Genomic DNA, 26,639 nt, shown 5'->3' with positions numbered 1-26,639 from the left:
TAAGTTAAACACCCATATGAATTTATTAAATCCAGAGTCTGTGTTGGGGGCAGGAGGGGCACAGGAAGGGATGAGAGATGGATCTGGGGTTCTGGAGGGAGAGCTCTCGGGGGCCTGGCCCCCCACCCTACCTCCCCGCCATGATGCGATGGCTTCACAATGATTACAGATGGCGCTGGAACTGACATAGGGACAGACAGGCAGGGGCCGCCCCCTGCTCCCCACACTCCCAACAGCACCCTTCCCGCCCCTCCTCTTCCTTCTCCCCCCACATCACAACAGGGGAGCGGTCCCCTGAGCCCCTCCCTCCCGTCTGTCCAGGGCAGGGGGGATGGGGAGGTGCTCCCTGCCTCGGGGTCACAGTGAGCTGGGGTGGGGGTGGGAAGAGTGCCGTGGCCAGGGAAACCAGGGGGAAGAGATTAATCCTTTTTCTTGTCCTCGGCCTGTTTGGGGGTGGGCCCCTGGTCTTGTCCAGGGAGGGGGCCATCCCCGCTGGGGGCGGGGGGCGGTGTCAGGGCCGCCAAGGCTGTCTGCGCCTCCCCACTCATTCCAAACTCGTTCACCCTTGTGGGATCCACTCTGTATATCCAGCGCTGATAAAGGTAGATGAAGAAAACCACATCTGGGGAGAGGAAGGAGAGTGTGAGGGGGGGCCGGGCCAGGCTGTCCACCCACCATGCTCAGGGCTAAGCCCCCCTGAACTGCAACTACCTCATTTTACAGAGGTGGAAACTGAGGCCCTGAAAGGGAACTTGGGCAAGCTCATGCAACTACAGTGTCCAAGGCAGGATTTGAACATGGGCCCTTGGCTGCCCTCGAGATGTTTAGTAGACCTTGGAATTGTGGCACTCCAGGATCACAGAATAGCAGGCTCTGGGGGGAGACCCTCGGCTACTGAGGACATCGTTCACTAGGCTGAGCTGCAATCTGCCGGCCCATCATCCAGCCCTCGTCCTGGTCCTGCCCTCTGGGCCAAGCAGAGGCGGGCCAACCCCTTCCCTGTGCCCGGCGTGTACCAGGCATTTAGGAAATGTCTGCTGAGCTGGACTGTGCCCCAGAGGCTGAGGGGCATCGGGGGGTCTAGCTGCAAGGCTCTCCTCTGAGCCCAGGCACTCACCGTCCCGAAGACAGCCGATACGGTACATCACCGGCATCTTGATGACGAAGGCGAACAAGTCATCGATGAAGGTGTTCAGGGCTTTGTAAGTCAGCATCCGCCAGGGCAGGTGGGCCACCGACTTGAGCTTGTAATTGATAAAGAGCTGGGGCGTCATGGTGATGAAGCCTGCGGCCGGGCGGAAAGGAAGCGGGTCAAAGCGCCGCCAGCAGCACACTCCCTGGGCCTCGCTTTCCCCATCTGCCCAATGACTGGGTTGGGCCACCAGCCCCCAAGAACTTCCCAGACCTGACCGAGAGATCCCGTGACTGCCCGGGTCAACATGTTACCGATGGGGATGGGGAGAACAAGGCTCAAAGGCCAGGTCAGCATCGAGCAGTGCCCTGGGCTATTGGGCTAGCTCAGTGGTTCCCAAACTTTTCTGGCCTGCCGCCCCCTTTCCAGAAAAAATATTCCTTAGCCCCCTGGAAATTAAAGTTTTTAAAATTTTAATAGCAATTAATAGGAAAGATAAATGCACCTGTGGCCATCACCACCCCCTCTGGATCGTTGTGGCACCCACCAGGGGGCGGTGGCGCCCACTTTGGGAATCACTGGTCAGGGCCTTCGATTTTACAGATGGAGAAACTGCGGCCGACAGGGAGAACATTGTGCCCAGTAGGCTGATTCAAATGAGCTTGGCCCCCAGGTCTGGCCCCCAAACCACACGCGGGAAACCACACTGGGGGGGCATGACTAGGGGGTCCACACAAGGCCCTTTCCTCAGGCCTCCCACTTCTGTCCTTCCTTCCCAGCTCACCTCCAGCCTCCCGGTCAGTCTAGGCCCAGCCTCTGATCTCAGGGGCCCCCAAAGCGTTAGAGCTCCAAAAGCCCCTAGAGACCATTTCCTCTAACCCCATCTCTTCTGGCAGACAGAAAAGGGGTCTAGACCAGGGGCCAGGCCTCCCACACCTGGCCAGGGTGCTCTCGGCCTCAGCCTGTGGCTTCCTACAGCCCTGGGTCTCAGCCCTGGTCTGCCCCTGCTGGTCCTAAGTCCTGCACAGTTTGGGGGGGGGGGGGCCTGCCTGGTCCCCTGGCTACCATGGGGGGAGGCATGAATACATGGGGGTGTCGGAGTCAAGCCTTCGAGGCCCTCAGTGTAGTGCAGGATGATGGACTGAGGCTCCAGAGACCCTCCCCCAAAGACAAAGGCCTTTTGGCCAGCATCACAAGGTCGTGGCCTCTGAAGCAGGCTCTCTTCCTTCCTTTGGGGGGGGGGGGGGGGCTGCCCTGTCCCAGCCATAAGGGCCAGACTCTCACCGAAGGTCAGGAGGAAGCCATACAGCATGCTGAGGACCCAGGAGTACCAGCCCTTGTGCTCCATGTACAAGAGGCTGTACACGGCGTAGCAGCCCAAGAGAGGGAAGAGGATCCAGGACAGGTACCTGAACGCCATCTGCAGGAGGGAGCTTGGTCACAGCCTGCTTCGGCCCCCTCCCTCCCACATCCTGGCAGGCAGGCCTGCTGGGGGCCTGCTCTGGGTCCCTCCACCCCCACCCCCACGCTGTCTCCTCCACTTTCTGGCCCTGCCCAAGGGACTTCCCAGGTAACACTCAAGGACTTTCAGCCGCTTCCCAGCAGGCCAGAGGGGCATGTGTTCCCCAGGGATGCAGACACCCCAATACGCCTGAGGGGACAGCTCCTCCCTTCCAATCCCTGCCCCCCTCCTCCCAGGCCTCCTTCCCAGCTCTCACATCATCGTAGACCTTGGTGGAAGACTCAATGTAGGTGGACTTATCCTTGAAGGTCAGGCGAGGGAACACGCCAGCCACCTTGTTCTCTCGGTCCAGCTGGGTGGTGGGCAAGAAAGGATTTAAGCAGCAAGAGGATGACCTTCCCCTCCTAAGGCCACCCCCAATGCCCTTCTCTTTCCCACATCCTGAGGGGCTCCTCTTGTCCCAGAAAATCCCCAATACAAATTCCCCAATTCTTGGGGAGGTGTGGCCCTGGAAACTCCCTGAGCCTATGTCAGAGGCTGGAGGCAGGGGTCAGTGGTCTCCCCAGAGGGGTTGGGAGGGGGGGGGGTCAGTGTGCTCCCCAGTGGCTCTGGGATCCTCACCCGGACATCCATGACTTTGGTTATCTTCCACAGGTCAATAAGGACGCCAATGAAGACGCTGACCTGGACCACAAAATTGGTCTCATTGTCGAGGATATAGAGAAGGACCACGAGGGACTGGAACACACCAAAGAAGACCGAACGGACAGAGAGGCCCTCCAGAGACTGCCGGCTGTTCCAGAACTGAATGTCTGTGAGCCCAAGGTGAGGGTGGGGTTGAGGAAGTGAGGCCAGGAGACAAGAGGGGGGCATCTCCCCTGCTCAGACCAGAGGCTCCCTCAGGAACCTGACTGCATCTGCCCCTCAAAAGTTGGCCCGGGGGGCCCCCAGAGGCCAAGGCAGGCCCACCCCTCTGCTCACACTCCAAGGTCCCAGTCTCCCTCCCACACCAAGTACCCTCCCCAGGTGGGGTTTCAGAGGGAAGCTCTGGGGCTCCCCCTGCCGCTAGGACCCTACCCTGCCAGCCCCTGGGCTGTGGAGTTCCCCTTGGCCCAGGCAGCTGCCTCCCTAATCCCCTGAAGCCCCAGGTGGGGGTGGGAGCAGGGGCGGAGCCTTTCCTGCTCTCTGCCTGGAAGTGCCCGCCTGCCACTCCACCCTTCAACACCCCTTTCTCCTCAGGGACTGCCCTGACCAGGCACCAAGCTCCAAGCAGCCTGGAAGCCCAGGGCGGAGACATACTCTTTGGGAGGGGAAGCACGCCAGGAGGAAGGGAGCACAGCTCCTGGCTCAAAGGCGACAGAGGGTCCTGCCCCCACCCCCAGCAATAGGCGCTTGGGCCAAGCAGGGTCCCAGGGTGGGGGCCCTGGCCTTCCCCTGCAGGGAGGCTCCCTACCATTCTTGAAGGCCAGAAACTCGAAGACACTGTGGACGATGGAGACAATGATGGTGAGGGCCAAGAGGTAGGGATTCGTCTCCAGCAGCGCCACCTGGCCAGGCAGAAGATAAAGAGGAGTCCCAGTTGGGGGATTTCTTATGGTTTCTTCTCCCAAAGGAGTCCCAGGCCCACTTCCTGGGCTCTGGTCCCCTCCCTGGAGCCCTAGGCCATTCAGGGCACCTGTCTCACGAAGGATCTCCCATGCCCGCTTGGGTAACAGAGACATTCAGAGCCAAGAAAGGGATGAAGGGCAGCAAACTTGGGAGGTCAGGGAGGCGAGGAGGTGGGACAGGAGACAGAAGGGTGGACAGCTGGGCCAGGGGAATGCAGACCCCAGGGGCAGTGGAGGCTGTCCATCTCCCTGCCTGCATGAGCCTTAGGGGAAGTTCCCAAAAGCAAATGCCTCCCTCTTTCCAAGAACTTCCTCCTCAGCCTGCCCTGGGGACAGCTGCCAGCCAAGGAACAGCTAAACTAGGTCTCCCAGCTTAGGGATTACCTTATTTATTTCTTAAGCACCTACTGTGTGCCTGGCACCATGCTAAGTTTTTATAAACTATCTCATTTGATCTTCATAACAACCTTCACAGAGAGGGGCTGCCGTTATCCCCCTTTTACAGTTGAGGCAACAGAGGCAGTCTAAGGGAAAGTGACTTGCCCAGGGTCACACAGCTGGCACATACATGCATCTGGATTTGAACCCAAGTCTTCTCGATTCTCCACCACACCAGCAGCTTCACGAAGACCCAGAAAAAGGAGGTGGGGGCAGCTGATGGGAGGGCCCACTCTGGAGGCAGAGGGAGAGCCACGACACTCACCTTAACCGAGTCCTGCTCTTCGTCCGACTGCTCGTACAGGTCCTCACCCAGGAAGTTCCAGGGGGACCGGGTGCTTTGGGCTGCGTAGAGCTGCCAACGCCACAGGGACAGGGGGCAGAAGGAGAGGCGCAGGGGCAGGCTGGCCAGCGTCTCATTGATGGGGTAATAGTCTCTCTGCAGGTTCCAATAGTCATTGAAGTAGATGATGGGGTAGTAATCGCCGCTGACAGCATCAAACTGTACGTCTGAGGGGGCAGGACACAGAGGGCGGTTCAGGGAAAGAGCCAGAGGCAGCCAGCCAATGGGCCGCTGGGCCTCTTAGTCTCCAGCAGGAAAGGAAGAACAAGGTGAAGAACGGGCCAGAAGCTGAACCCCCAAACCAAAGCCCTAGACCCTGCCACTCGGGCTGAAGACCGAAGGAGATCATGTACACCAGGCTTGGAAACCAAGAGGGAGAGTGCTGGGACCTGGGATTTCAGCAGCAGCTACAAGAAACTCCCACATGAACAAAGGCCCTCTGCCAGTGGCAGGGGAACACTCTAGGGAGCCCGCCTGGAGCTTTGAGGGGTGTGTAGTGACTTATCCAGGGTCATAGAGGAAGTAGAGTCACAGCCAAGACTGGAACCCAGGTCTTCTGAGCTCCAAGGCCAGCCATCTAGCCACTGGACCACACTGCCCTGCTGCAAACAAATATCAGTTCTTATTCCAAAGCCAAGGTTCTGAGATGCTGATTTAGGATTTTGAGGTATCACCTCCAAGGCAGTGAGAGGCCTATGGGGCAGGGAACAGACTGGCCCCTAAGGGAGCTCCTGAGACTCTGGGGGCAGGAAGGGAAGGAAGGTGGCTTGCTGGCACTGAGAGCAGCAGGGGATGGCAGGGGGTGGCAGGAGACACGTAGCTGGCAATGAAAGCTGTTTCCCAATGGAAGTAGGAACCACAAGAGGGGAGGACAGGAAGGAGTCAGTGCCTACGCTGGCCTCCCCACAACCTCTTTACAGAGCGAGACAAAGCGCCTTCCATCAGCCTTAGGGAGGACGAAGAAAGCAGAGAATGGGTGCTGGGAAGAGCCTCTGGGGAAGAGGGGGAAATGCTCACATTGGTCCAATGGCGGAGGCACACTGCCCTTCACCCAGGGCGTGTGGTCATCTACAATGTTGATGGTGAGGTTGGGGTGCCAGTGGGAGATGACCTCCACCGGGCCAAAGTCTTCTGCTCGCTGTAGGGACAAGAACACAAGGCTGAATGAAAGGGAGGCCCCATCTCTGCCTGGGGCCCAGTGGTCGCCTCCTCACGAAGCGGCACGGAGCGCCCAAACACATGGCGCAGAACCCATTCCCGAACGCTCTCTGGACCTATCTGGGAAGGTCTTATCTGACAATAAGGAATTCAGGCCCTTCCCTGTGAAATGGGGGGCAGCACAGCCTGGAGAGGCTGCCTCTTCTCTTGCCCTGAGGACCTTAGAATTCTGGCCTCTGGACAGGCCTTCCCTCCACCACTGATCTCAGGCCAAGTCCCGTCCACTCTGTCCTGGGGCTGTTCCAAAGCTGCTTCTCTCTCCTTGGGTCTCTGATCAGGCCAGGTCATCCCCTACTTTCCTCTGCTCAGAATGCCGACCCCTTTCACCAGTCCCCCAACCTTGCTACAACTTGAGGCGGCAGTGACTCTACTTGCTGGCCCAAATTAGCCTGCTCCCTCCAGGCTGCTGCGGTATAGCCCATCCTGCTGATGGCCATTTCTATAGGCACATCTGGTCCTGGGTTGGCCTTTCACTCCCAGCCTTCCCTTTACCAGCCTAGTGTTGCAGGGGAGGTCCTCACCCTCTCCTGTCCTTGGGTCATTCAAAGCTTCCTGCCCAACCACCAGAGGTATGCTAGGCTCTCTCAGTCAGTGAGTCACCTGGCATTGAAAAAGGGCCTGTTGTGTGCCAGGCACTGGGCTAAGCTCTGGGGGTACACAGATGGGCAAAAACAATGTCTGCCCTCAGGGAGCTCCTGGTCTAAGGGAGGGAGAGGATCATTAACATGGGAGGGCACAAGAATGAAGGGGGCATCACAAAAGGCTTCTTGGAGATGGTGGGATGTGAGCTGGGACTGAAGGGAGCTAGGTAAGCCATGAGACAGAGATGAGAGACCCAGGCATGGGGACAGTCAGTGCAAAGGGGGTAGATGGGAGATGGACCAGTCAGGAGGCTCAGCCAGGAACATTGGATCCCAGAGGATGCTAGGAGAAGGAGCAAAAAAAATGGAAAAGGAGGGAGAGGGAAAGGAGCACCAACCTAAAAGTCACAGAGTAGATTTGATCTTTGATCCTGGAGCAATAGGGAGCCACAGAATTGAGGAGGGGGAACATGGCTGGACCTACACTTTAGGAAGGTCAGCATGACAGCTGAGTGGAGGATGCCCTGCAGGCAGGAGACAGACTCAAGGCAGGAGAACCAAAAGCCAATTCCTGAAAGAGTCCAGGCCCAGTAGGACAAGGGCTCAGACTAGAGGAGAACTGCTAGGAAGGTCTGAGTGACAGTCGTGGGCAGCAGATTGGAAGTGATGAAGGGGGAGTGAAAGATTCCCACCAAAGTGCCAGCCTGGGTGAGTGGAAAGATGGCAGTGCCCTGTACAGCAAGGTTTTCTGGAGCAAAGATACTGATACTGAGTTTGAGATATCTCCGTGGTAGCTGGGAGACTGAGCCTGGAGGGTAGGATAGAGGTCAGGGTTGGACAGAGAGGTCTGAGAAGCATCTACCTGGAGACAAGTCTCTGAGTTCCTGAAAGCTCAAATGGACAGGAGAGGGAGAAAGGAAGGACAGGCAACCCCTAGCCCTGGCAGGCAGTCATGGTGCAATATGAAAGAGGAGCCAGGAGAGAATGAAGCAGCAGTCAGAGGAGTAGGAGAGGAGAGAGGGAGAGACAGAGATAGAAGAGTTGGAGGAGGAGGTGTCCTGAGCACCAAGAGAGAAGAACAGAATATCCAGGAGGGAAGGGTGATGGACAGTGTCCAAGATCAAGGAGAAGAAGGCCTGAGAGATCACTGGGCTTGCTGAGAGATCCCTGGCAAGTTTGGAGAGAGCCATCGTCTTGGGGTGGTGAGATCAGGCTCCACCACCTCCCGATGCCTGTCCCCCCATAGTCAGGGGCCCAGAGCTCTGTGCCAGACCTTCTGACTCCATTCTCTCTCCTCATTCCCCCCGTCAAGCAGAGAATCGGGAAGGCAAAGAGAGGGAATGAAGGGGAGGAGGCCCTGATTGTGAGCAGCAAAGAGAGGAGAGCTATGGGACTGACCACAGCTAAAAGGGTTGGATGGGCAAGGGATGGTAGGGGAGACCTGAGCAGTAGGGAAGGAGCCAGGGGGCAGGGAGAGACTGAATGTACATGTGAGAGGGACAAGGATAGAAGGACCTGGCCTTGACCAGGAGACAGGGGAAAGAGAGAGCAGCAGAGGCAACTGAGTGATGGGAGATGAGGAGGGGGAAGAGGGAACTCATGTGAAATGGAATGTGAACGTCAGGGGGTCCAGTGAACTTAGGCAGGAAAGAAGCCCCATGTCTTTATCTTCACTAACTCTAAGTGAAATTTAGAATTTTCTCCATTTCAGTGAATGGCATGTGAACAAGGTAGTTCTCAGCAGAGTCTGAGGTGTGGGGAACTGTGGGGGATGTAAAGAGGGGTTCCAAGGTCCTGAGGAGCAGCTACGGGGAATGGGAGAGGTGGGAGAGCCGGTCACCAAGAGAGGCCTCCAAGGGTTGCTCTGCTGCCCGGTCAGGCTTGCCACAGAAGCAGCTAGTGGGGTGATTCGGGCTGAGACTTGGCAGGCTAAGATCAAAGGTCGCTTAACTGCAAAAGCCCTGAAAGCTTCTGTGCCCAGCTGCTCCTGGCCATAGCCCTGCCCATCTTAACAGCTTCCCCAGCGTGGTCCCTCAACATTTGTCCTTCCTCCTCTGCAGCTGCTTGTTTGCTCGGTCGCTGTGCCTCCTCCCGATGCCTGTCCCCCCACAGTCAGGGGCCCAGAGCTCTGTGCCAGACCTTCTGACTCCATTCTCTCTCCTCATTCCCCCAGGTCAAGCAATCTCCTGCAGGAAGACTCCCCAGTCCCCTAGTCCAGTGATGGGCAAACTATGGCCTGCAGGCCAGATTTGGCCCCCTGAAACGTTCTATCCAGGGTTATTCCTAATCTGATGAATACAATGAGTAGGATACAATACAATGAAACTTCGAAAGAGTTGCCTTAGAAACAGACTGACAGAATAGCATTGCCTTTCCTTCGGCCTCTCTTTAAAATTCGCCCATCACTGTCCTAGTCCATAATCCTGCCCCCTTCGGGCTCTTCTCCTGGCCTATTAATGTCACCCTCCTCCTCCTCCTTCCTAGATGTCTCCATTCCTAATCTCCTGGAGCGTCTCTGAGACCCTTCACTGTCCGCAGTGACTCCAAAGTCCCAGAGATCTTACCTCAAGCCCAGCAGAGGGAAAGGTCTTTGGGAGAGACGTCAGGGGGTCCAGTGAACTTAGGCAGGAAAGAAGCCCCATGTCTTTATCTTCACTAACCTCTAAGTGAAATTTAGAATTTTCTCCAATTATAAAGTGAACTGCAAAACCTGTTGTTTTAGCAATAGCTGCAACAGAAGTCACAGCCATTTTTTCTGTCCGCTGTTTCAGATTGCAGATATCATTTGTTGGGGTTGTTGTTCAGTTGTGTCCAGGATGCCCCTTGAGGTCTGCTTTTGTTTTTTGGCAAAGACATCAGAGTGGCTGGTCATTTCAAGCTTCTCCAGCTCATTTTACAGATGAGGAAACTGAGGACAACATAGTGAAGTGACTTGCCCAGTCACACAGCTACAAAGTGTCTTTGGCCAGATTTGAATTCAGGAGGATGAGTCCTGCTGGCACTCTATGCACTGCGCCCCCGAGCTGCCCTAATTATAAAATATCATTCACGTTCCGCTTCCCTTTGAAAGTGCTAGTCAGTCAGTAGGTGTCTCCCCCAGGCCCAGAGTGGCTTTTCAATCTCTTGGCACCTGCACTTCAGTAGAACTCATTTCCCTTCTCCTTCTCAGATCGGACTTTATGCTTTTCAAGTCTTTCACTGGCCTGGGAAGAGGGCTGTGACCCTCGGGTGATGGCACAGTCTCCTCTGTCCCATCCCTTGCAATGCCTCTCCTGCATCAACCCCCCCCCCCATGTGTACTCAGCAGGTTTCCTCGGCTGTCCTCTAACCTCCCTTCTTCAGCCTTCATTCAGCTGCCCAAGGATTGTTCTGAAAGCAGAGAGCTTGGAACCTGCCACCTCCCGGCTCCAGAGCTTTTGGGGGCTCCCTAACAATAACAAGAGCTATCAACACTGGCATAAGAGGCAATGCCTGGGCCTGGGAGCCAGAAGATCTGAGGGCAAGGCCTCACTCCTGGCCCCTTTCTGAAGGAGGGCCAGAATAGTGGGCCCTGCTCTGGCCCTCCTCCCCCTTTTTCTTTCTCTCCCTCTCTTTCTGTCTCTAGCTCTTTTCTCTGCCAAAGGAGACTGGCACGTGACTGTCTTTCCTTCCCTTAGCAGTAACTTTTCAGAGGTGAAGGGACTGGGGTAGGATCCTCACTCCCCAGTAGGAACTGGCTGCTTGGGTGGAGAAGCTGAGAATCTTGGGAGGAAGTGAGCACTGGGCTTCTGAAGAGGAGGGGAGAGGAGGAGGAGGCCTGGCATTCTTTCCTGGGGCTCAGAGCTCAAGCCCATACCATGGCCTCCAGCTCAAAAGGAAGGGCAGGCAGCAGGGATAGACGTTCTGGGGACCAGCACTAACCAAAGGGACCCCAGGAGCCTGAGCTCACCTCTAGGCACATTAGGAAGGATGCCAATGTGCCAAGGAAGTAGGGGCGTCTGGGCTGGAGAAGAGAAGCCTCTGGGGCACATGGCAGCTGCCTTCACACACACAGTAAAGGCTGTCTTGGGCAAGAGGGATTCACTTTGTCCTGCATGGTCCAGAGGGTGACAAAAAGTGGCCCTGAAGCTCTGAGGAGGCAGGTGAAGGGGTCAGTGGGCTGAACTGGCCCAACACCACCCGGGCAGCCCCTGCTGCCCCTCCTTGGACCCTCGGGAAAGCTTGGCTACCTGCTGTCACTGTTCTCCACTTCCCCAGAGCCAAATATACTTTCCTCTCTCAGGAAGCAGAGGGGAGGCAGAATCTTGGGCCAGAGGAGATCCGGCCTTCGACTGGCCCATAGCCCATATAAGGCCCATGCCTGGGACCACACAAGGACAAGACATCAGGGAGGGCAGGAAGCTGAGCTTCAAAGGGATGCAAGGTGGTAGTTAATTCCACCCTCTCAATGTCCACAGGTGAGAGGGAAGCTCAGAGCACACAGGCCTCCTTGGCGGCCCAGGGAAGGCTGAGAACAGGAGCTGGCCTCTCCTGAAGGTGAGGGAGGAGCCTGGGCAGAGCCCACCAGGAGCCTGCAGGGTGAGTGTAGGCACCACCTGCCCCTCTTCCCCCATTACCTTAATCATTTCTGGGTCTGCTTCTGTCTCCCCTGTCAGCAGGTTCTTGGTTTTCTGAAAGCGTCTCCGTTTATATTTGTTGATCACTAAGTGGAAGGGAGAAAGGAGGACACCTGTGAGGGCACTGGGACACCCATTGGGAACATGGCCTCAGCTAGCCCAGTGAACCCCGAGGCAGTCAGTTTGGGAGCAGGGGCCGGTCCCCCATCTTTCAGGGGCAGAGAAGGCCCAGCACAGATGTCCAGGGCTCTCTCAGGCCCACGTCTGGGCCTAAGCTTTAGCCTCCTCCCCAACCCCAGGATTCTGGGGGCCCATGGAATTTGCCTTCCCCAAACCCATCCTCATTGTGCCAAGAGCTTCCAGAACCTCCCATGACGGCTGCAGGACATTTGGCCTCCAGAGCCTGGCTCCTCTTGTCTGTGACCACTATCCAAATTCTTCAGCCTGACATTCAAGGCCTCCAGGGCTGGGGTAGGGTCAATGTCCTTCCCAACCAACTCAAGAATCACTTGCTGAATTGAATTCACCCGTAACAACTCAAGATCTCTGTCTTCTGAAGTGTCTAATTAAAATGGAAATTCCTCTTTCTCTGAATTCACACTCAAAACTAACCTCCAGGCAGCCTTCTCAGACTAAGCTGTCCCAAAGCCCTTTTCAGCCCCCCCAACACTAACAGGGCAGTGCTGGCAGTTTCTGGGCTCCCTGCATCTCGAGCCTCATGTCCCCTCCTCACAGCCTTGTCTCAGATCCCAGAGCCGAGGGGTGCCAGGGCCCAGCAAGGCCTCCGTGTCCCTCCCTGTTCTCCCAGCTTGGCTGGTCAAGAGTGTGGGGCCTTACTTCGTGACGTATGCACAGTGGCCAGCCGCCTGTACAAAGCCTTGTGTTTGGGGTCTGGGTGGAAGCCACTCTTGGTGAAGTACACATGGATGTACATGGAGCCATTTTGCTGCACACTCTGAAAGACAAGCATAAGGCAGACAGTGAGGACCCCTGGAAGCACCCCAGCCTCTCCGGCAGGTCTCTCACCCAGACCAAGCTCACCACTAGGCCAGGGCCTGACCAACACTCAGTCTGGAGATTCAAGAGATGAACACTGTGGTGGTGCTGGAGGCCCCAGGAGGCTCTGCAACCACAAACTTCCCCATCTAACAAATGGGGACACTCCACCCGATCTGGAGCTCAGAGGGCTTCAGGACCTCTCTAGGCTGCCCAGGCCATTCTTTCTGTTGTTATTTCCAGGGTCCTATAGGTAGAGTTGGGCAGTCCCAGGATTCCCCAGGCCTCCAAGGGTAGGAACCTTCTCAGCGTGGAGTGGAAAGACCCTGTTGACTCAAATGCTAACTCTCCATAGAGACGGGCAAAGGCACCAGGGCACCTCTTCCAGGCCTCGGGGGCACATGCTTTGTGTGGAGGACCACAGAGGCCTCTGCACTGGAGCTCCCTTCCACCCCAGCTCAAATCCCACCTTCTCCAAGAAATCTTTTGGGATTCCCCTTCATTCTGGTGTTAATGATCCCTTAGGCTGAGAGCTCCCTGAGGACAGCCACTGTTTTTGCCCATCTGTGTACCCTCTTAGCACAGCAGGCTCTTTGTCAAGGTACCCAAGGGGCTTGCCCCACTCTGAATGTTCTCCTGGGACAGGGGCTGGGTCTGTGATGTGATTAGCAAAGGAGACTCCCAGCACAGGTCAGCACCTTCTCTGCAACTCTAAGTCAGGTGTCCGCTGAATGGGACAAGAGCTCTCACCGGTGGAATGTCCAGCTCGGCATAGTGCTCATAGCAGCCGTCCGAGTTCTCCCCACTGGTCCAGTCCCCATAGACGAGGTCTTGCTGCTCCCAAAAGAGTGCTGAGGTGGTATTGAAGTCTGTAAAGTGCTCATGTTCGGAGATGTACACGTGCAGGTTCTGTGGGGAGAAGGATCTCTGTCCAGCTTCTCTGCTCACCTCTGGGCCAAGCCTCTTCAGGCCCCTCATGAGCCTCCCCTCTGAAGAGGAAATCAATGGCTGCCCCCCACCCCAAGGGGCATCTCCCAAATCCCTGGCCAGCCCTCACCCAGGTGTTGCAGGCAGTGGCCCGTCTGGCTCTTGGGGCTCCCTGCCTCTGGCCCCTTTCCCCACATCAGTCACTGGCCTGAGTCTTCTCTCCATTCCCAGGTCAGGCCAGGTCCTCATCACCTCTCCAGGCTTCCACACTACTGCCAAGTATGGCTCTAACCTTCTGCTCTCCTTGCCCCCAGGTCTCCCAAGATAGATAAATGGCAGACCTCAGCCCAGCGTTTCCAGCCTGTGCCTCTACCTTTCCAGGCTAAGTTCTTGGCCAGCCCAACAGTGGGCCAGCGGCCTGGAATGCCCTCCCCCCCCCTCAGATGGCTCCCACTGTTTATTTTCTCTCTTTCTCAGATTATCTGCTTTTGCCAGCCCACAGACAGGGCACAGCCCACTTACAGGACAAAAGGAGCTGCCTACAGACAGGGACAGCTTAGGCTTCTATCCCCAAAGCCTGGCTCACTGATCAGCACAAAGGTCTGCTAAACTCAATAAAAGGGTAGATTTGGGGGAGGACCTCAGGTTCCTCAACAACCTTCTGAGGGCCAACTTGAGAGTGAAATGCAGAGGAAAGAGCCCTTCCCCAAACCGGGAGAATGGAGTCCAATCCCCATCCCTGCCCCTGGCCGGCTGGTGGCTTTGGCAGTCTGCCAAGCTCTCGGGGTCTCAAGTTCCCCTAACAGTAAAATGAGGGTCCTGTACACTGAATGACTATGACACCAACTCCCTCCAGGCAGTCCTCGCCCACCCCAAGTTTGGCCCCAGGATGGCCCAGCCTCCCTCCTACTCCCAAGCCTCTTACCATTAAAGTGTCTTTTGGGAAGAGGTTTCGGCTAGGGACTCGTGGAGCTCCTCCAGGGCTGTTTGGGTCCTGTGGTGCTGGCCCACGACGAAACCAACAGCTAATGGCCCAGATAATGAAGATTCTAAGGGTGTGGGAGAGAAGAGAAGAGAGTGTAAGCCACTGGGGAAGGATGAGTGGATCTGGACACTGGGAGGGCAGGGGGGATCAGGGAAACCATGGGAAGCACCTGGACAGAGCCTGCCCTGGGAAGGTCACTGGCAGAGAGAACCCCCCAGAGGAGAACACTGAGAAGGCAAAGCAACCGCCCAGAGACACAGCAATGCATAACTGACCTAGGCAGAACTCAAACTCAGGCCTTCCCACCGCCAAGGCCAGCCAGCTCCCCACTACACCACACTGCCTGTCAAAGTGCTAGATGGTCAGACTGGGCAGCCTGTCCAGCTGAACCTCAGAGGCTCAGACAAGATAATCTCTAAGATCCCTTCTAGTTCTAAGTGCCTAAATATGAGACCTACGAGTTGGGCCACCAAACTCTCGACCTCCAGCTCCGACTCCCTTTCCACAGTCATTTCTCTCCTCAAAGGAGTTTGGAGCTTTCCTTTGAGAGTCCCAGTTCTAACTGTGAAAGTCCCTTTGCTTCCGAGGCAGAGCTCCTGCTGCACAGAGGGGGCCCCGACAAAGGGGGGTGGGGGGTGGGCAGACTTTCTGGTGACCGAGGCCTCAGGAGGACCCTGCCTGGCAGCCTGCTGATCCCAAGGGAGGCTTGGACTTCCTCACTCAACATAGCAGCCTCACCCAGTCCTCTGGGGCATGAAAGAATGGAGGAAGAGACTGAGGCTGAGAAGGGCAGCTGAGAACAACCCTCTGACCTAAGGATGGTACAGCAGAAAGAGCCCCAAGCACCTGGATTCAAATCCTGCCACTGATATTTGCTAATTCTACAACCTTGGACAAATCCCTTGAGCTTCCTCTCTATGAAATGAGAGGCTGGATGGGACCCTTCTCCTCTGGAGGAAAAGAGAAAGTGGAGAGAGACAGAGAAGAAGAGAGTGATGGAGGAAGGAAGAAGAGCTATTTCTCCTTCACTCTGTGTAGGACACAGACAAACCACAACACTGGTATGGGTGGGAGCCTGGCCCGGAGAGTCTATGCCCACAGTCCTCCAGTAGGTTTTTGGGGCTCTCACCACAACCCCAAGCAGGGTAGGACCAGAGGTGTCTGCTGGGCAGATGGGAAGACCAGAAGACACCCCGGCTGGTGAGGGCACTGGCTTGAAGCACCCTTCAGTGTTACTGCTGAAGCCATGAATATTTTTGTACAACTCTTTTTTTTATTATCTCTTTGGGGTACAACCCCAGCAGTGGTATGGCTGGGTCAAAGGGCAGGCAGTCTTTTAAAGCCCTCTGGGCATAATTCCAAATTGCTTTCCAGAACAGATCAATTCACAACTCCACCAGCAATGAATTGGTGTCCTGATTTTGCCACATGCTCTCCAACGTTTATTATTTTACTTTACTGTCTTATTGGCCAATCTGCTAGGTGTGAGGTGGTACCTCAAAGTTATTTTGATTTGCATTTCTCTAATCAGGAGGGCAGAAATTGTTTTGTTTTGTTTTTAACCCACACTTTCCTTCTTAGAATCAATACTTCGTATTGGTTCTAAGGCAGAAGAGCAGTAAGGGCTAGCAAGGGAGGTATGGGGGGGGGGGGGGGGTTAAGTGACTTGCCCAGGGTCACACAGCTGGGAAGTGTCTGAGGCCGGATTTAAACCTAGGACCTCCCATCTCTAGGCCTGGCTCTCAATCCACTGAGCCACCCAGCTGCCCCCAGGGTTACTCCTGAGGGAAAGAGTCAGCATCTCCAGACATGGAAGCGGGAAGTCTTTGGAGGCAGGCTAAGCCAAGCCTCTGTGGGATGCCCCAGAGGGACAGTAACAGTCATGCAGCCTACTTTCCTCTTAGGACTTGCCTCACAACAAGCCTGGGAGGGTGAGGGTACAAGTGTGCCTTCCTGTCTTACTGGAGATGCCACTGCAGCAGCCAGATGAAGGGCCTTAGCCTAGGACCCTCCTTGTCTTGCCTCAAAGGTGTCTTCTGGGTCCACTGAGCTAGATGAGCACAGACTTTCCCCAGGCCCCTGTGGCCTCGGAGCTCCTTCCTGTGGAAAGGGACCTGCGCAGGAGAGCCAGCTGCCTGTCACCTGCCCAAGGTCTCCCCATCCAGGGCCCAGGGCTCCAGTTCATATCCTCAGCCTCACCTGGGCCCCTCTGGGCCACCTGCAGCTCATCCAAGTAAGGCCTCTGCTCATACTATAAAAATCCTAGCTCAGAGTCCTCACCCCTTTGCAAGACCACAGATCAGAGCTGACAAGGGCTTTTCACTGAGCCTGACCATTTTAAAGCTGAGAAAACTGAGGCTCATCCCACCCTTTTTAGCCCTCTCTCGTATAATTTTTGGTCAAGTACCAACCTACTCAGCACACTGGGCCCCAGGCCTCCCCGCCTCTTCCCTGGGCCTTTGTTCCCATGATTCCTGGTCCCACCTCCCATGCTTCTGACTCCCCCTTCAGGACCCAGCTCCGAAGCTTTCTTACATGGACAGCCTTCCTGAACTCTGACTTCAAGCAAGAATGCCCTGCCTCAAATTTCTCCCAGACAGGGCAGCTGAGTGACTCAGTGGCCTGGGAGTCAAGCTTAGAGACAGGAGGTTTTGGTTTAAATCTGGTCATAGACACTTCCTAGCTGGGTGACTCTGGGCAAGTCATCCATCCACACGCCTGGCCCTTACCCCTCTTCTGCTTTGGAACCAATACTTAGTATACATTCTAAGACAGAAAGTAAGGGTTTAAACATCAACAACAAAATTTCTCATAGCATTTGCTCCCTGACTTGTCTGTTTAATCCTTTACCCCCCAATGCTGAGTGTGAGCTCTCTGACAACAGGTCTCGCCTCTGGATGGCAGGTACCCATCACAGGGCCCTACAGAAAACATTAACCAATGGCTGCTGAATTTCCCTTTTGTCCCCTCAACTGCTGCAATTTCTGCCAGGGCTCTCCACCCACCCGGGCTTCTCCCTGTCCTGCTAACCACTGGCACATTTCTAAGGTCACCAATGGGGTAATCTAGGCTAACAGACTATGTGAGGACATCGATTACAGTCACCTACTGGTCTGACACCCCCCCCCCCCACGTGAGCTCACAGGGTGCAGATCCATGAACCAAGAGCACTGGGCCCCCTACACTGGGGGCACCTAGGAAGTACTGGCCAACAGTTGAGAACTGCCCCAGGGAGCTGGAAGCACAACTTGCCTCAGGATTCAAAAAGAAGAACAGAGCAGCTCTTACTCTGTACTAGTTCCCATTTTAAGGCAGGATCAGCTGAGGCTCCAGAGCAGAAAACTAAGTGAGGGCCGCTGCTGGAGCCACCCCCAGAGTTGGTCCTGCTCAGAACCACAAACCATCGGAGACTGCTGACCTCTGCTTTCAAAGGGAGGGAACAGAGGCACAGGGATGGGCACTGGCCACTCTGTTTGGCACGGGAAGGCCACTGCCAGAGTCAAGGGGGGAGCTGGAGAGCACTGGGGGTCAGAGCGACAAGCATCCTTGAGTCTAGCTACCCAACTACCTCAACTAAAGGGGGAAACTGAGGCTCAGGAAGAAAGGACTTGCCCCAAAGTCACCCAAATGGATCCAGTGGCAGTTCTGTAACCCTGAGCTCTCAGCTGTGCCTTGAGTGGTCTAATTGGAGTGAGATGAGGCCGCAGCAGAGGCCATCATGAACCGCCTGGGTAACTCTGGGCACAATCCTTCACTTCTGAGTCTTTATGTCCTCATCAGAGCACCAGGCTGGAGTCAAGAAGACCAGAGTTCAAATCTAGCCTCAAACAGTACATGCTGTGTGACCCTGGGCAAATCACTTCACCACTGCCTGCCTCAGTTTCCTTATCTGTCAGGTGAGGACCATAAAAACAAAAGGTCAAGGACCACATGAGACCCTATTTGTAAATGTCTTAGCTCAGTGCCTGATACACAGCAGGTGCTCTAGACCTTCTGTCCTCACTCTGTACTAGCTGATCTTTAGGACCCTCAGCAGTTGCTGGTTTTCAAAAACAATATGCCTTCTCTGATGATCCATGCCAGCACAGGGGCCACAGCTTCACCTTCCCCAGAAGGAGGTTGGCCCAGGCAATTTTCGAAGTGTCAGCAGGAAAGAGGAGAAATGGGTTGCAGTAAGTAAGAGAAAGAGTTTTTGCAAGAAGAGAGCAGCCGCATGCTAGGAACGAAGTGACAAGGGGGTCTGGAACACAGAGAAGGGATAAAGAGTGAACACCAACGGTTGCTCTTGGCTCTTGGACTTCCTCTCTCTTGAGCTGAGGAGGTTTGGGCTTCCTGTCCCCTGGAGCGGAAGATACCAAATCTCTGTTGTTCCTGACTGGAGAAACCCTGCCTTGCTTTAAAATCAACTGTTCTTGTATGCTGAAAGTGTTCCTGTCTACTCAAAAGATCTGCGACCAGCTAGCAAACAAAAACTGTCAGTGTTGGTGAAGGCCAGAAGCCAACTCCAGCCTGGCCTAGCTAGGGTTGAACTCAGCCATAAACAGTTCAACCTGAAGATACTAGAAGATACTAGAAGAAATCTAGTTAAATTATTTTATTAAATAATTAAATAGGATTTTAAGGATTAAATTAGAGTCAGGTTAGCTAGACAGGTCTGGGGATCTAGATAGACAGGTTAGGACTTAAGGAACGTCAAGATCAAGAAGATACCTCGTGAGGGGTTTTAGAAGGTGGGCGGCTAGTGAGAACCCCTCAGATTTAGGGAACCCCTATTCTTTAATCCTCCCTTCACAGTACCTTGGTTTCAAAATAAACCCCTGTCCTGTTTTTACAACCTTGGAGACTGAAAGGTGCACTGGTCCAGTGAGGGAAGCTCACTTCAGGCTTTCTTCACTGAGGGTTACTGAGGAATCCAACCAACCTCAGTAACTCACTGACATCATCAACACCATCCTCTTTTAGGATCAGTTATTTCAGAAGTTACCTGCCTAGGGACCATTCATTCCATGCTCCATGACACCTCCCTCAGTCTGGCTGCTCCTGAGTGGTCCTTTTATCCCTCCAGGGCCCAAAGGCCACGGGCAGTGCCAGAAACATGGAAGGCCAACCCTACTACTGAACAAATGAGGAAACAGAAGGGCAGCAGTGGGAGGAACTGACTTTGAAATCAAAGCTCTTCCCACTAAGTCACTGAATGGAATCAATCTCCTGGCCTGTCAAATAGCGTTGAGCAGGCCTGTTCTCTTCCCTAAACCATAGTTTGCCCTTTGGAAAGGAACTAGATAGATGGGATGGAAGACAAACACCCTACATCAGAGACTTGCTATAGTCCAAGGCACCAAGGATGGAGCTGGCCAAGTCCAATCAGGGAACCCATGTTCAATTCCAGAAAGGGTCGGGCCCTCTTCTAGGACTCTGTTTCCAAAACATACAAAGTAGGACAGAACTAGCTGTTCCTTAAGGTCCAATCTAGACCCCATTTTAGAGATTTGGACCAACATGGTCCTATCCCAAGACACTCCTTGGGTCATTTCCCCAAGAGTTCCTTGAGGGTGACGGTCTTGTTAGAAACCACCAGCCTTGGCTGCCTCCCTACCCCCCCACCCCCAGCTCTCTTCTTGTTCTTCTGGTGATCTCACTGGCTCCCCTAGGTTAACAACTCTCCTCTCACATTTACAGCGCCAGCCCTAACTCCTCTCCAAAAATCTGGTCTCATATCACCAGAGGCCTACTGGGTATCTCCAACTGGCTCCCCAAGTCTTGGGCCTTAGGGTCAGCCTCGATGATCTCCAGGTATCTGTCTCCTCCTGATACAAGGCCTCTCCCTCTCCTGCCTGGACTAATCCACTCCTTTTCATCTCCTTGTCTCTAATTCAAGGATTCTTGACCTGGGCTCTGGGAACTCTCACAGGAAACCAATCACATGGGGCCTCTGGCTGATAAAGGGAGCATTTTCTTCAGGCCTCACTGGACTGGCCAAGAGGTCCTGGTGCAAAAGCTCTGCTCTGACCTCCTCCTTTCTCCAATCCCCTGGCTCTGCTCAGCCTACTAAAGGGATTCTCCCCCATGGTACCACTCCCTCCCTCTGACCACTGAACTCCAGGGGGTCTCCCAACACCTCTAAGACCACACACCACACCACTCTGCTGGGCCCTTCTTACACACTATGGCTCTCCTCTCCTGTCATCCAGTCCAATTGACTTTCTCTCCATTTCCAACAACACATGCCCCCCTGCTTCTTACCTCCTCTCCAGGGAATCCTCCCACCTTTCCTTCAGGCCTGGATTCCAGTGCCACCTCCTATAAGAAGCCTTCCTGGATCCTGCCACGCCCCCATTTCCCCCTTCTCCTGCTCACTTGGACAGGCCCTGGGGAGTTCCTTGAGGGCAGGGGCTAGTCCCTGCCTGCCTTGCTCTGGAACTCTGGCCCTCTGCACAGTGTCTGGCACAGAGGAGGCACATCAATAAGTTTGCTGATTGGCCAGATAAAGCCAGGTAGGTGATAGTCTAGACAAAGACACTAGGCACTACAAACTCAGTCTGAGTCAAGAGTGGGACAAGACAGCAGAAATGCTAACCGCCCCTCAGGATCCATTAAGCCAGTCAAGCATCTGGAGCAATGGAGGTGGAGGCTGCTCCATTGTGCCCTATGCCAGCCAAATGCCATCTGGAAGCCTGGGTTAAGCTTTTTAATGAGGGACCCTGAGAGGCTGGAGCATGGTTTGAAGAATGATCAGGACGGGGGAACAGGAAGCTGGGACAGAAACTGAGAGGGATGAGGCCTGCTCTGTGTGGGCTCTGACAAGGGGTGAGCAAGCTCCTCATCACTGGAGGTCTGCAAGGAGAATTTGGACAACCACAACAATCCCTCCCCCCCCCCCCCCCAATGTGCTCAAGGACTAGGTGCCTGCTGAGGCAGCTGCTGGGTTCCCTTCTCCACCATCTCTCTGGAAAGTGATCAGCTGTCTGGTGGCCCCCCTACCTGAACAACACGCCTTTGATGACCTGCCAGGCATTTGGAGCGGCCTGTGGGGCTCTGTTCTGTTGCTGGGTTTCTGTGGCTGGGTCCCCTCCAACACTGCCATTGCTGGTCACCTGTGGGCAGCAGGGAGAAAGAGGTTAGGCTTGAGGCATCCCACTCCACCCCGTTCTGGGTTTCTCTTGCTGCCTGTGGTCCCTGGCATGAGAGATGTACTTGGTCTAGGAGGGACCCAGGATGCTGAGAGGTTAAACAACTTGAGGGCTTCCTGGCGCTGAGGCCTGCTCCCTAATCACTCTGCCCAGGCTCTTAGCGCACTGTGAATAGATCCAGATGCTCAACAACAAATCACCAGACCAGGCCTATCCATAGTCGTTGGTCACCCCCTTGGTTGGTCCCCCCACAAAACTGAGAGACAACAAGTATATTAATATAATCTGCATCTTACTGAAGAGGTACAGGAGGCCAGAAGCTCCCCGGGGAGGGATGGGCCAGTTCCCTCCCAGAATCCCTTCCACAATGGCAACTTCCCTCCCATTCTGTCTGGCCCTGCCTGTGGGCACCCCCCCCCCCCGGGGACAATCAGTCACCACCCAGTGACATAATGGACCAAAGACATCCCCAGCTTATTGACTCTTTCATTCCTAGGGTCCATGGAAGAGCCCAGGTTGGGGAAGACAGAAGATCCCAATCACCATGTGACCCTGCAACAGGCCCCTTCCCTTCACCCCTGCAGACATGCAGGCAGCTCAGCTGCTCCTCAGCACAATGGGTCTGAGTTTTGCAGAATTTGGAGATCATCAAATCTCATTTTACAGATGTGGAAACTGAGGCCCAGGAGGGGAAGGACTCCAACTCCACGCCGAGGCCATGCCCCCCGCACTCCAGTGCCTCTTGGTTCTTCTCTGCACCCTGATACCAAGTGACTTCTCATGACCTTGAACAAGTGGCAGCTCTGGTCTCCCTTTCCTCCAGCCTGTTCCCCAGCTAGCTCAGGGCTCCTATATGGACATCCCCCACTGAAGCAGACAGTGGATATGAAAACAGTCCCCTTGGCTGAAGGTTCTGAGGAAGCCAATCTCTAATCTCTACAAAGGGCTGACCAGGGAGAGTCTCAGGGCAGGTTTAAAGAATGGAGTCACACCAGCCTTGATTTGGGATATGGTGGAGCTGGAAGCCATTGGCTTCTTAGAGAGAGACCAGTGAGCCTGACCCTCCTTGGACCCAGGAAGCCCAAGCCAAGTATGAAGGGAAATGACTTGCTCAAAGTCACCCCACCAGGGAATGGCAGACAACTCTGTGAATTCAAGGCTCTTACTGTTATCTGCTCAGGCCTCAGCAGGAGCTCTGTGACCTTCATGATGACAACAGGTCAAAGCTCAGACAGACCTACTGACCAGTGATCTTGGACAAACAGACCTACTGAGGCCTGGGCAAGGTCACTTAGCATGTCATGTCACATCCCTACCCTCCTTCCCCCTCTTTCTTTTATTGTTACATTTTAACAATTTTTTCAAAACTGAAATTTTCCAAAAATCTTTCTGGGAAAAAATGATTTCTAATTGTCCAGAGAAATCTGGGGGAGATCATTCTGAAACAGAGGTTCCCTCAAAGACTTGCTGTATCCTCAGTCTAAGCTGGGAAAGGTAAGAGCATGTTCCCCTCATCCCAGCTCTACTCCTCCAGGCACTCAGCCCTTTCTTGCCCCCGTTCTGATAGCACCCAGATTCTGCACCCCCTCAACACACCACATGGCTGCCTTCAACCAGCTAATCCTGCATTCTGCTCCCATGATGCTTTGTCATTTATGGGGTGGGGTGGGAAGAAGGCTATGGTCTTAAACATGCCAGGCTGGCCACCTCCAGCTAGAGCTCCAGCTAAGCAGGAGGATCTGGTCCCTCCATTAGCCACCCTTTGCTCTGTCCAGCCTCAGCCTTCAGGAAGCCTTTGCTGACCACCGTAGGCCCAGGAATTTCTCCCTGCTCAGGGGAGGGAGTCCTTTAGGTTCCAGTTCAGATCTAGCTGGAGCCATTTCCTTATCACCCTCCCACTCCCCTCAGGGCCTGGATGGGATCTTCCTGAACCCCACCTTGGAGCTGCCTAAGCCCTATGGCAGCCTGTCTCCCTACTGAAGGGAGAGCTCCTGGTCTCACTGGCCCACAGGGCAGGGATTCTCTTCCCCAGCTAGTCCTCCCTCGTGGCTTCCTGATTCCTCTGCACCACTCTCTCCCACCATCCCCCATCCCCTCTCTCATGCTTGAGAACAGAAAAAGGAAGACTGACCCCAGGAGGGCTCCAGTGGTATTCCCCACAACAGGCAGACCTGACATTTCTAGAACCACCACAGGGAGGAGGGGAAGGTTCTGGGCTTGGGTCCAACTCACTCACTTGAGAGCCTTGGGCAAGATATATTCTAGGCCTCAGTTTCCCTACAGGTAAAATGAAGGACCTGGCCTGGATAGGGTGCAACAATGAGCACAGGCTTCTGAGAACTCTGCTATATGACCTTGGCCAAGTTACTCAAGTTAGTGGGGTCTGTTTCCCCATCTCTAAAATGAATGGGTTGGCCAAGAAGCCCTTTCCTTCCAGCTGAGATGTCTCTGGGGGTCCTGCTAGCACCAGAACAAAATGGCACTTTTCTCCAGATTGATTTTCAGGGTTACCAAGCTCTCTCCTCCTCCCCAGCACTGTAGGAGCACAGGAGGATTCCCCCCTCCTTTGGAGAAGACAATGGAGAGCCCAGCGCGTCACTAACTGATCTGTCTGTGACTCCCAAGCTAATGGGGCACAGGGTCATTCCATCAGCTTTAGCCTGGGCTTATGTAGGGGGATGTGGGGGGGGGGCCTAGAAACACACACTCAGCCACCCAAACAGAAGCATCTCAGTGGAGTGGCCAAGGTGCAAAGTGTGTTTATGACCAGGGGTTTTGGGGTCTGAGCTGGCAGGTGCCCTGACCACCAAGGAGAAAGCCCTCACCAAGCTTAGCAATGGTAGCCAAACTCTAGCACCCCCAAACCAGCAGGATGGGGGAGTCAGGAGTTGGTTCCAAAGGGCCCCTGACTATACCACAAATCTCCTACTATTCGAGCCTCCTCTTCCCAAAGCTCCAGATAATAACCCATCTTCCTGGTCTGCCTTTGGAAGCTTCTCTGGCTGGTCTGAATACACAAGATTCTAGTCACATTCATCAAACAGGAACTAGAGACTTCCAGAGTCTTACCCTTGATGTGGCTGTCCCACATGCTTTCTCTTATCCTGCTGCCCACCTCAGTTTTCTAAGGCTTAGCATGCTTCCCCCTCCCTCCTGTCTCCCTCCATCTCTCCTTTCCTCTCTCCCATCTCTGTTAGCTCCTGTGTGTCTGTCTCTCCACCCTCCTCTCTCTTCCACTTATCTCTGTCTCTCTCCATTTCTCCAACCTTCTTTCTCCCACTTTCTCCATCTTCCTCCCTCTCTCACTTCTGTTCCCTTGTCTCTCTGTTTCTCCATCTCACTCTCTCTCCTATCTCTGTCTCTCCATATATCTCTTTTCTTCTCTTTTCTCCATCCTTCCCTCTTTGTCTCCATTCTCTGAGCTCCTCTGGTCTTCAGTAGGGAGGTCCCTCACTGGATCCTGAGCTCTCTTAGCCTTGGGGGTGGGTGGGGGGAGGAGTTGTCCCCCTGCCCTTGGGAAGTGTCATTTAGCCTCCTCAGACTGGGAGCGGCCAGTTCCTTCTTGGGCATTGACTGGATTTTCCTGCACAAGAGCTAGGCCCACATGGGGCTTAGTATCTCTGACTGTCACAAGACCACAGTGTCACAGTGAGATCAAAAGCACGGGATCTAAGGTCAAGAAAGATTACGGACCCCCTAGATAGCCCTTCTCACTCTGGACCTCTGTTTCCCCCATTTGTAAACTGAAGGGATTAGAACCACAAAACCTCAAAGCCACCACCCACCTTAGTTCTAAATGCTGGGGTATTTTCTAAAACCAAAGAAAGGTTGAGGCCCTGAGGACTCTCCATTTCCATCTGGTTGGGAACCACCTCAGGGCAGCTGTGGCTCTTCATTGGAGCAGCCAGGGAGAAGGGGAAATGGAAGCAGCAGGTAAGAAGTGGGAGAAGAGGTGTGGGTGTCCTTCCCACCCCAGTCTTTAAAATAGGGGAGAGGAGACTTGGAAGGTAGGGCAGGGCTCCTACACCCAAGGATAAGAATGTTGGAAGGAAGGAGAAATGTTAAGTCGGATCCTGAGGAGGGGATCCTCAGAGAGCACAAGGGCCAGAGCCAGGATCATTAGGAAACAGTGAGGATTCTGGCTTGTGGGATGGACCTCAGCATCCAGTCCAGTGATCATTGACCCTAGGAGGAGAAGGGAGGCTCGTCCCTTAAGTGAGAGGAGGGAAGGGGGGAACATAGGACATAGAGAGCTGTTCAAAGTCCCTCGGGGTCTTCCGTCCTGTTGCCCTCATGTTGCCCAGGAGGGAATCGAAGCCTCCTAAGGGGAAGAGAGGGAGGGGAGGAGGGCAAGGGCCCGAGGGAAGCCAGAGAATGATGGACTTTGACCCAGGCAGCCCGAGTAGCTTTTCACGGCTGCCAGGAACTAGCTGGAAGTCCCTGGCCGAGTCACTGGTATCTCTTAGCTTCAGTTTCTTCAAGCGTACAAGAAAGAAGTCTGCGTCCTAGGCTCAGTGGGTCCACTCCTCCCTCCCGGGCAAAAGACTCCCCAGACCCTCCGCGGCGCTCCAGGGAGGGTCAGGAACTGGAGGGGTCCCTCCCTAGGGCAAGGCGCCTTGGGGGCGGGGTGGAGAGGGAGCCCGAGGGCAAGGCCGAGCACAAGCCTAGGACTGGAGCAGGTGGAAGTCAAGAGTCAGGAGAAAAAGGCTGGGGGAGAGGTCCCGCGGCTGGGGTGAGGCGGAGGCGCAGAGGCGGGGCGCGCTCCGGGAGGGGAGTCAGGAAGACCCCAGAGGAGGAGGTGGTCCGCGGGGCTCGGGCCCGGCGCGGGAGGGGCCGCGGCAGAGGCCGCGTTGTACCGCGCCAGGCCTGAGCCTCTTGCCCCCAGCCTTCTGCCACCCGGCCCGCCTCTCTCCTGCCCGCCTACCTGCCCGGAGCCGCCTCCGGTCACAGTCGCCGCCGCCGCCACTTCGCTCGGGTTCCCGTCCGCCTCCTGCGCAGCCGCCATCTTCCTGCTCCGTGTCCCCGCCCCCCCACAGGCCCCGCCCCGCCGCGCCCAGTCTCGCGAGAACTGCCCCGGGCCGCCGGCGCCCGTAGTGAGGGCCAATGGGCCACCGTACCCGGCTCAGAGAGTCGCCACCCGGCACGAGCGCGTTCTCCGCAGAGGCCGTTCCCCAGTGCCCGGGGGCCAAGGCCGCAGCCGGCCGCCACCCGAGACCTCCGTTGTC

The 26,639-nt window shown here is 55.1% G+C and overlaps 1 protein-coding gene across 1 annotated transcript; it reads right to left on the bottom strand.

Moving 5' to 3' along the window:
• Nucleotides 1-26,441, bottom strand: CLPTM1 (CLPTM1 regulator of GABA type A receptor forward trafficking). The gene is made up of 14 exons (XM_044671086.1): nt 26,339-26,441; nt 21,266-21,378; nt 14,225-14,348; nt 13,123-13,281; nt 12,214-12,331; nt 11,377-11,462; nt 6,000-6,120; nt 4,905-5,149; nt 4,048-4,141; nt 3,216-3,406; nt 2,851-2,946; nt 2,417-2,552; nt 1,118-1,285; nt 1-622 (listed from the first exon to the last, which is right to left on the bottom strand). The coding sequence occupies exons 1-14, from the start codon at nt 26,417-26,419 to the stop codon at nt 420-422; spliced, it is 1,935 nt and encodes a 644-aa protein (XP_044527021.1). The 5' UTR covers nt 26,420-26,441; the 3' UTR covers nt 1-419.
• Nucleotides 26,442-26,639: the final 198 nt, after the last annotated feature.

The sequence above is a fragment of the Gracilinanus agilis genome, chromosome 3, assembly GCF_016433145.1.
Source record: "Gracilinanus agilis isolate LMUSP501 chromosome 3, AgileGrace, whole genome shotgun sequence".
In the NCBI taxonomy this organism is placed as follows: Eukaryota; Metazoa; Chordata; class Mammalia; order Didelphimorphia; family Didelphidae; genus Gracilinanus; species Gracilinanus agilis.
The sequence above is the reverse complement of the archived record's forward strand: the minus strand, read 5'-3'. Positions and strand labels throughout refer to the sequence as shown.